Source organism: Poecilia mexicana, unplaced genomic scaffold (assembly GCF_051168715.1).
Source record: "Poecilia mexicana isolate PSO_F unplaced genomic scaffold, ASM5116871v1 scaffold_2, whole genome shotgun sequence".
NCBI classification, from domain to species: Eukaryota; Metazoa; Chordata; class Actinopteri; order Cyprinodontiformes; family Poeciliidae; genus Poecilia; species Poecilia mexicana.
In genome coordinates this window covers 14375805-14385832 of record NW_028263371.1, presented here as the reverse complement: position 1 = coordinate 14385832, position 10028 = coordinate 14375805, and the positions used below count along the sequence as shown (strand labels likewise).

At 42.7% G+C, this 10028-nt stretch overlaps 1 protein-coding gene across 2 annotated transcripts in view; it reads right to left on the bottom strand.

The window, feature by feature from the left end:
• Positions 1–328: 328 nt before the first annotated feature.
• man1a2 (mannosidase, alpha, class 1A, member 2) overlaps positions 329–10028 on the bottom strand; it is a 110649-nt gene continuing 100949 nt past the window's right edge. For both annotated transcript variants that reach the window (XM_014996737.2, XM_014996736.2), the window contains exons 13-14: positions 4401–4516; positions 329–1541 (exon numbers count right to left, since the gene is read on the bottom strand). In XM_014996737.2, coding sequence (XP_014852223.1) covers positions 1406–1541; positions 4401–4516 — 252 coding nt within the window. In that variant the 3' untranslated portion in view covers positions 329–1405. The remainder of the gene's footprint in view (positions 1542–4400; positions 4517–10028) is intronic.

Sequence of the window (10028 nt, the reverse complement as noted above, 5' to 3'; positions counted from 1 at the left end):
AGTATAGGGCTTTCAGCATTTTAAATGGCACGTCAATACCCTTAAAGACGTAGTACAAAATATAGTTGATGTCTCCAGAAAAGTTGAAATATTTTAACTATTCTGGAGACAACTATATTTTGATGCTAAGCTGCATAAACGTTTTATGCAGCTTAGCATCTGTTAAAAGCAACTGAAGTTTGAATAATTTGACATCATGAGGATTTGAAGAGGTTGAGGTTCAAATCAAATCAAAAAACTTAGATTGTTTTCACATAAAGATGGAAACCAGCAACAGCATGACTGAGACGGTGGACGGACACAGAAAGTGGTAGATGAAAGCTCTGCGCCCAGGAGTATTGTAATCATTTATTCACCTCTTTCAGTGCTACACCACTCTACTCTTTTGTCCTTAGAGTTGTCCCGTAACAAAGTGCACAAACAAATGATTTAAAGCAGAGCCACCGACACAAACACGTATACCAAAAAGCGAGGCGTCGCTGAAAACGGAGGAAACGAGAAAATCAGAGAGGATGGAAGGAAAAAAAAGAGAAAAGTGACGGGAAGATGATGGGGGAACCTGTAGAAAACGGATAAAAGAGCAGCATCCGGTGAAGCAGCAGCTGCAGAATGGTTTTATGATGGGACAGAAACTGGTAAGACTGGTACATGGAGGCCTGCTGCTGTTCTTCTTTAATTACTCTCTCAAAATGGTCCATAATGCCAAAAAAAAAAACAGCTTTATATTAGGTGGTTACTGCTGTCCCCACCTGCTTGTAAAGAGGTGATTTGATTACAGTTTGAGGTCTTGGACCATCTGATGATCAAACAGGAAACGGGTTCGGGTCACAGGGGAGGAGAAGTGGAGGGCTTTCATACGACCCTGTCTCCATTAATGCAAAAACAAAAACCCCGACATCTCGTTAACAGACCCTGTAAAATGTCCACTAGTCCGTTAGCGTGGAGGGGAAACAAACCCTTCAAGTGTCCATTTCTGTAATCCTTCATTTTGCACTCCTAGGGCCTCGGCTCGAGTCAGTATGGAGGACGTTTGGTCAAATCAAATTAAAAAAACAAAAATAAAGCCTCTCGTTTGGAGCTCTTCGATTCAGAGCCGAGAAAAGGCTGAGCAGCACACCCACCGTCCGTCTGGTTGAAGCAACAAACACACGGATCTATAGTGAGAGTCAGAGAGGAGGACACAGAAATAGGAGAAGAAGAAGAAGAAGAGAGGGAGATCCAGAGAATCAGTCCGTTCCTCTGGGCTGCGGTCTCTCCGTCTCCTCTGGCTCATGTCTGCAGTCCGGACGCAGATGAAGAGTTTGTCCAGTGTTGGATGGGGTTGGTGGGCAGGGTTGAGCAGAAAGGTGGCGCCCCCTGGTGCTGTGGAGGAGGAAGAGGAAGAGGAGGAGGCGGGCGTGTGCGTCTACCGCTGAGCGGGCTCGCTGCCGGGCAGGGTGATGTTGCCCAGGTGGAGGACGGGCAGCGGGTGGGCCTCGGTGTTAAAGACCCAGCTCTCGAACGGCATCAGGTCGTCACTGGAGAACAACAGGTACAGGTACCTGAGGGCGGGGCATGGTGGAGGGAAGGGGCGGGGCATGGTGGAGGGAAGGGGCGGGGCAATGCAGGGGTAGGTAAAGGGAGCAGAGGGAGAAATGAATAATTCAACATGACAGCAAACCTTGAATAAAACAATGTTGTTACAAGGTGTTTATGAAGACGACATTTTTGGCTCCTTTATTTAGAAAACAAAAAGCAACATCTTCCTTTTTGTAATATTGAGATAAATCAAATTAAGATGAACTGAACAGAAACAAAACTAAAATGTAAATTTGAAGTTCTAAGAGCTTAAAATATTTTAACATTAACTTTGCCAACAAAATATAATAAGGATTTTAATGAAATGCCTGGAAAATACATTTTTAAAAAGTTTAAATCACCTGAGAGAAGCTGAAACCCTCCGTCATTCTTCAAATCAGAAAAAAATTACTATAAACTATGCTTCGTTTGTGCTGCCATCCGTTTTGAGATGTTAATAAATGTTTCCAAAGGTGACTGAAGGTCAACCGGCCTCTCCCACATTTATAAAATCAAACAAATTTGACTCCAAACCAGCTGTGTTTGTGCTGCAGTCACTTTTGTTGGTGCCGCTATCCTTTTTACGACATTGATTAAAGTTTTCGGAGGTCATGGAATGTCAACCGGCCCCTATTTTGTTTGACTGTGTACTTTATGGGGTGGTTGAACTTTTGGTATCTAAAAAAAAGAAAAAAAAAAAAAAGCAACACAAATGAAAATTTTAGCAGAACAAACGTAGCATAATGATTGGCACAAATTTTGTTTGCTTTCATAAATGTGGGAGGGGCTGGTTGACCTTCTGTGACCTCCAGAAATGTATTCAAATTTAAAAAAATTGTAGCATCACAAAAATTATTTTTGCTGCACAAACGTGGCATTAATTTCGTTTGATTTGAAGAAGGTACAGAGTGTACAACCCCCTATTTTAAAATGCCAGGTAGAAAACTGTTAGAGACAAAGCACCCACAGAAAAACACGGTGGTGGCAACATCATGCTCTGGGATTGGATTTCTTCAGATGGAATTAATTTTTTTTCTCAACAAAATTCATTAGCCTTAATCACATCCAAATCAACAAAAGATTTTATTCAGAGAAGCTGAAACAGTGTTTAAACTCATTTTCAAATACTGATTTGCCCAGTTCCCAGATTTATTATATTATTATTACCAAAACCTAAATTTGTCAACATTTCATTTGATTTTATAAACATAATTCTCACATCACACAGTTTGCAAACTAATTCCTTAATTGCTGCAACAGAAGAGGAGAAAAGGCCAAATCCACACGACTGGAAACAGAGCGATGTGGTTTCCTAAATGCTGCTTATCTGCCCATCAGAGGCGAGCAGCAGCCAATCAGAGCGCAGCTGCTGCTCTGATGGGACTCTGTCAGCTGGGACAAACACTGGAGGAAAAACAGACACAAAAGGACACAAAGGCTTCCAAACTCATAAGGATTGAAATGTCAGCGTCTCAGGGAGCGGGCGGCCGGCGTGGCAGCTGACATTTCACAGCTCAGACACCAAACACGCAGGCGCGCGCACACACACACACACACACACACACACACACACACACACACACACACACACACACACACACACACACACACACACACACACACACACACACACACACACACACACACACACACACACACACGCTGGTGGCATCAGAAGCCTCGTCGGTGTTCGTTTCAATCCCAGTCAAAAGCCGAGGTCTGATCGGCAGCTGGGAAATGTCACTTTAGGTTGTTTATTCACAGCTGGAGCTGACACTCTGGTTTAGAGAGAGATCCAGGTTTTTACAGGTAAAACGGCCAGATAGTCACAGATTGAAGTTCTCAGTTCTTTTAGCTCAGTTTGACATTTTAAATACAAAACATTATTATTTCCACCGGAAACACCACAGGAAAGAAGGACAGGAGGAAGTGACTAAGGAATGAGGGAGAACATAAGGAGACTCAGAAGGAAGGAAGAAAGGACAGAGCAAAGGAAGGAAAAACAAAGGAATGAAGGAAGAAAAAAATACAGAAGGACAGATGAAGGAAGGACAGAAGGAAAGAAAGAGAAGGAACAAAGGATGGAAGGACAGAGTAAAAGGTTGGAAGGGAGGATGAAGGAAAACAAGTGTAAAGGAAGGGCACGATAAATCAAGGCAGAAAAAAAGAAAGACAGAAAGAACAGAAAGAAGTTAAAGGCATGAAGAAAGGGATGAAGGCCGCAAGAAAAGAACGAGAGGAAGAATAAAATTAGGATAAAAGGGACTAATGTAAGGAAGGAGGGAGGATTAAAGGAAGGAGACAAAGTAAGTAAGGGAGGATGAAATTAAGGAGTGAAAAGAAGAAAGACACAAGGAGAAAAGGACAGAAATAAAGGATAAAGACAAGGCAGCAAGGAATTAAAGAAGGAAGGGAAAAGGAACAAATGAAGGACAAAACATTTAGCTCATGGAATAAAGTGAATAAAGTCTGAAAATACAAACACTGTTCCATAATCTATTTCTTTCATATTTATCCAGACCTGGAAAATAGTGAACTCTAATTCCAGACTGCAAAGGAAGCCTGAGAAACTGGTTAGAAAAGCAGCAGAGAGCCTGAAGGGGATCATTTACACCGAGCAGCCACCAGGGGGAAGCAGTGAACCACCAGAGCAATACTCCCCAGACTCTGAGCTGCTGTTCAACTGATGGGACAGAAAACCAAACCAGGGGTTCCCTCTGCATCAAACACACAGGCATAAAGCATCTACTGCTTTGGTTCTGGGCAAAACCCAACTTATACTGGACTTCTACAGGGGAAACCGTCTAAGTGTTAAGGAGGAAACTGCTTCAAATCAAACTTACTTGAGCGTCTCGGCGAGGAAGAAGCTCTGCTGCACGTCATCGTAGGTCGGGTTGGACGAGTAGACGTCCTTCACTCCGGAAAAGCCTCCACTGACCCGGCAGTACTTATCAATGGCCTGGAGGACACAGGATGGAGAAAGGGAAGAATGTAAGTCTTTTCAAACCTGATAGTGTGGCAGACTCCGTTCCATTGGGGACCAAATTGCAACATTTGTTACATTTTCGGCTGCTGCGGTTTGCTTTCACACTGCACTGAGTCAAATCAACCAAACCCTTTGAAAAACCTGTTACCCTCCTCGCCTGTGGTGGCGCTACACCAAGAACGATGATGACACAACATGAGAAGACGACACTGAGCACAACTTCCTTCCTGAGCACAACCATCTAAACCAGGGGTGGGCAATCCTGGTCCTCGAGGGCCGGTGTCCTGCAACTCTGAGATGACTCCTTGGTCCAACACACCTGGATCCAACAGCTGAATCACCTCCTAAGTGCAGTCAGGTTCTCCAGAGTCCTGCCAACGACCTCATTATTTGACTCAGGTGTGTTGAAGTAGAGACGCATCTAAAAGTTGCAGGAGACCGGCCCTCGAGGCCTGGAGTTGCCCACCCCTGATCTAAACAAAACTGGGGTAGCGTCAGATTTCAGTGGTTGTAGGATTCCTCTTTTGCCTTTGGCAAAACACCAAGAGACATTTCTCTAGCTAGCATTAGACTCGCTAGCGGGTTGTATTTACCCAGAATGCCTTGCATCATAGCCCGCTCCCTGCTTACAGAGCAGTCTCTGGCCACAAATGAATTCAAATTGCAACAGAGTTCACTTTAACAGAGGATTTCAGGCGGACCAGAGTTCGCTTTTTTGATTGCGCGTTCCCACTTCCCCAAATTAACCCAACATTCGAGGCAAGCAAACTAGAGTTCGATTAGAGAGGACTAAACAGTAATGGTGTGAATGAACCTCAAAAGAGCAAGAGGTTCTTTCTTGCTCTACCTCCTTCCACGCAGGGAAGGAGGTAGGGAAACCACAAATGTCAAAGGTGTAAAACAAATGAAGACTTGAACAGAAACGAGCGGTGACGTCTAAAAAGAAACGGTCAAAGGAAGGAACGACAGATCAGAGAGGACGACGAAAACGAGAGCAGAAAGGAGCAGAGCAAAGAGAACGCGTGGGGGAGGAGAGCACATTTTAATAAGCTTATAAAAGCTCGCTGTAATTAATTTCTTTGCTTTAGACAGATTAGAGCTGGTCCTGGGTGACAGTCGGGAGGCAGCCGCTCTACAAAACACAAACGCTTCCCAGCATTTCTGCTCTCCTTCCACAAAAAACGGGAGCAGTCACAGGTCTGCCCTCCTCCAGCGACTCAATCTAGTTTAAAATATGTCAGCCGACATATCAAAAATGACTTGCTTTGGGTTATGATAGTTTGAATTAGTGTCTATATATTAAATTTTGCATTGGAAGGACGAAGGATGTCACCATCAGGGAACAATGTGCTAAAGTCTGGAAGCTGATCCTGATCCGCGCAGACGGCCTGATGACGAGTAAATCAGGACGGCTGGTGGTTGAAATTCCTGACTGGTTTACATTTTATAGCTGATGTGTTAATGTCTTCCTACCATAACAGACTTAGGGTTAGGGGTCGTGACCTGCTGCCGGTGAAAAGTTTTCGTACACCCATCGTAGGATTTTGAAGATCCATTTCAAAAACTTGAGAGTTAGACGTCCAGAAAATAAAATCTGGGATACAAATTTGATGTAAGGATTTTCTTTAATTTATACAAACAGGCCCAAATATATTAGGGATGAAGGATATATCGGCATTAACATCGGTATCGGTCAATACTACTGGTCTTTTAATCTTTCAGTATCCGTCCAGTAAATAAAACGGGGCTGATATTAACGATCGATATTTATTTCCCTCTTGTTGCCGTTTGTTACTAAAGGGGCAGTGGAAGAAGTTGATCATGTGACACTAGCTGCGTCTCCATTGGTCATGTAATTGCACAAATTGGAATTCTGAAAATAAATTTGATTAATGGAAACTTGTTATATTTGAAAAGAAAAAAAAAACTGTTTTCTGATTTAAATGATTTAAACATGATCAACTACTGGATGTTACCACTGATGGAAACGACGAAGAAGATGACAGGAAGTAGTTGGATGATGATGAAGTGGCATTTTTTTTTAAAATGACATCGTGTGAACTAACATATTCACGTGTGATTTTAATTGTATTTCTCATTTAATGGAAGCACCACAATTTCATTTGTCCAATGTTAGCAGAATACCATTACAAATGCCCTCAGATCTGAGGGCATTTGTAATGGAAACACAGAAAAGAATTATGAGGAGTCCCCCTAAAGAAGCAATGGTTGGGTCAATGAGTTCTTTTTCTTCAAGGTATTGAAAGCGTTGTGAAATAGATGCATCTGTAAATATCAATTATCAGCCATTTTTGATATAACAGCAATCTTTATACCAAATTTCCTTATTTGTGCATTCCTCAGGTGTGTAGTGTAAACATAAATTCACATTGGTGTTATCAGTTGTAGATCTTGAAAAGCAGCTGAAATCCTCCACTATAAACCCACAAACATCCCCCAGCGTTCGATATACTGCGATAGGATTACTGCAATGTTTCCATTCGGTTGAGTTCAGAGCATCATTCTTTGAGGATGTTTTCATTTTCGTTCCCGATACGGACACGGATTATTTAACATAGCGAGCTGTAATATTCCTGAGTCTGAAGTAGGCCTGTGGTGATAAACGATAAATCAATTAATCGCACGATAAATTAAACCTATCGACCTCATTTTAATTATCAGCTTTATCGTCTCTTCCTTTTTTTTTTTTCTTTCTGTTGATGACACTGAATGAAAAAAGGCTCAACTCCGGTGCTCTGCACTGACCCTCCCTTCCTATTTCCTTAGTGTAATGTCCAGCTCACACTAAAAGGGTTGGACTGTCGGCCCATTTTCAAAACCTGAGAGACATTAGCTGACAGAAATCTACGGTATAACGGTTTGATCGGGTTCGTCGTGCCGTGTGGTGTCCAGCCACATAGGCACAAAATTATGGCTACAAGTCTAATTTTAAAATCAGGCATTAATCAATGCTTTACTAGAATCTACCTGTGATGCATGTGGCTAGAGTCAGCATAAAATCCTGACTGAATGAAAATCATTATAACCTATTTATGTCACGTTAACGAAGAACAGCTGAAAACCTACCGGGTTAATCATCTGCGGTAACAATTTGGCTCCAACTCCTCCTCTTGTCATTTCTATATTCTTTGCACGAAATGTTGAATAAACATTAATGTTTCCACATATCATCTCCAAGGACTTCAGGTTGCCTTGTCAGCTGTTTGGGATTCCCCTCGTAATTTCCCCTCAGAAAGCAGGAGGAGAATCCGTGCTTTCTGATTGGCTACCTGTCACATTCAGCGTTAAGCTCCCAGTCGGGGAAAAACCCTGATTTAGATTGGAGTGGCCACAATGATCTACCACACACTGCAGGATGATCGGTTACGAAATCACCAGCGATAATCTTAGATCGGCCAACAATCTAATATTATCGTAAAGGGAAAATAGGGGCAAAAAATCGTGTAGTGTGAACTACTGTGTTAGGTGGTCGGATGTGCCCATCTTCTCTATTTAAATTACTGAAGGGCAATACAGTATACAGACTTCATAATCTGCACTCTTTTGGTTGAATGTAGTATTTGTTTCCACTTTGGCTTTATGTTTAGTTTTTATTAAAGTAAATTTTGGGCAGCACTTTTCTTCTCGCAGCTCAGCACGGCGGCCTGGGGACTCTGAAACTGGACGAGCGGTTAAAGGCACACGAAACCAAAACTGGGCTCGGTCGGTATAGAAAAAGCAGTTCTGTTTGTCAGGCAGCAATCATGTTGGCTGCCTGACAGGAAGGTATGTAAACAAGAGAAATGACAGAATGAGGAGAGGTTATGATCTACGACGTGACATTTCCGACTTAGTTTGTTGGTGACAAGACCAGGGAGAAGAAGTGAGAAAACCAAACTGAGACCGACTGGATTAGACAGCTCCTCCAGCTCACGTCACATAAATAAATACAGACTAAAGCATAATAATAATAATTAAAAAGTTGGTGCACCAGCCTGCCCCTTCTCACACTCAATGCCATTAAAAGTTTATCGATCGTCAAGCGGGTGACGCCAACAGCCCGCTAGCACATATGAGCTCCATTGATTCCCAAAGGGAACTTATCACAGTAGATTTGGCCCCCGCTGACTAATTCTGGCTGCATTATACTGCGGGACACGGCCTATCGACTTTCACTATTAACACATGTAATTGAATAGTATTATCTCTGCCCCTCGTCTTTTAGCCATTCCTCCATCTCACACACACACACACACACACATACACACACACACACACACACACACACACACACACACTGATCCAGGCCACGCAGGAACGTCCTCGTGTGACCTCGTTGCCGTCAGCAGATTTGCTTCGCACAGAGTTTGGACCATAATTCCTGTTATTCATGGGCCGCTGCAGGCCGGGGTGAGCCTGCATTTTTTGATTCATGGAGCCGTGTCACTCTACTCCAAACACACACACATCTATATAAATATAAATATATTTTAGCAAGCTAAAAGGACTAATTACATGTGTTGCTATTTAAAACTAGCCTAACATGAGTTAAATCAGTTTTACGGCAATCTTTGAGCTGCTGTGAGGCGAGCGCACCCTTACAATCAGAAGGCATGACCATCTGTGCTAAATTATTTATACCATTAAACTGTCCACTGGTGAGGGGAGGAGAGGGGGCGGGGGGCAACAGCTGCCAAGGTGGGACATATTTCACAGCGCAGCAGCCGGGCCTTCACCTTCAAACTCATTTACAAAATGGCACAGAAAGCTCTCACACACACACACACACACACACACACACACACACACACACACACACACACCCACACACACACACACACACACACCACAATAAATTTTGCTAGACGATAAATAGGCCCAGAAATTATTGTGATAAATAATATCGTTGTTTTGGACAATTTTCAAGTAATATATTGATTGCACAATAATACAAATTCGTTCCCTCAAAGACAAACTTCAGTTTTGTAAAGAACAATAAGGAGGATATTTTAAATATCTTCACGACAAAACAAACGGGGGGGAACAAAATCCGAAACAACAAATAAAACAGATTATGTTTCTGTGAACAAAGTTGCTCTTCAAATGAATGGAAATGATCAAACTTATTTTAATTTACCATGCGATGAATTGATTAACTGCGACAGCCGTATGCACATACAAATGCAAACCAACCAGCATCACCAGCTCATCTGGACGTTTAAGTCGTTTTGTTGGACGCTCCTCGCCTGTAGCAGGTTGGACTCCACAAGTTAATATTACTTTTCTTTTTTAAACTTCCTTCATCTTATGATATTGTGCCGTCGGCTCCTGTTGCTTGACAACTTTAAAATCAATCCGTAGACGGCGGCGTCCATTATTACTTCCGTAGACGGAGCGCTCCTGTGTGATGCCAACGTTCTTCTTCTGCGAATGTGGGTGACTTTGGAGTTATAAAACCGGACAGAGTCTGGCAGCAACCAAGAGT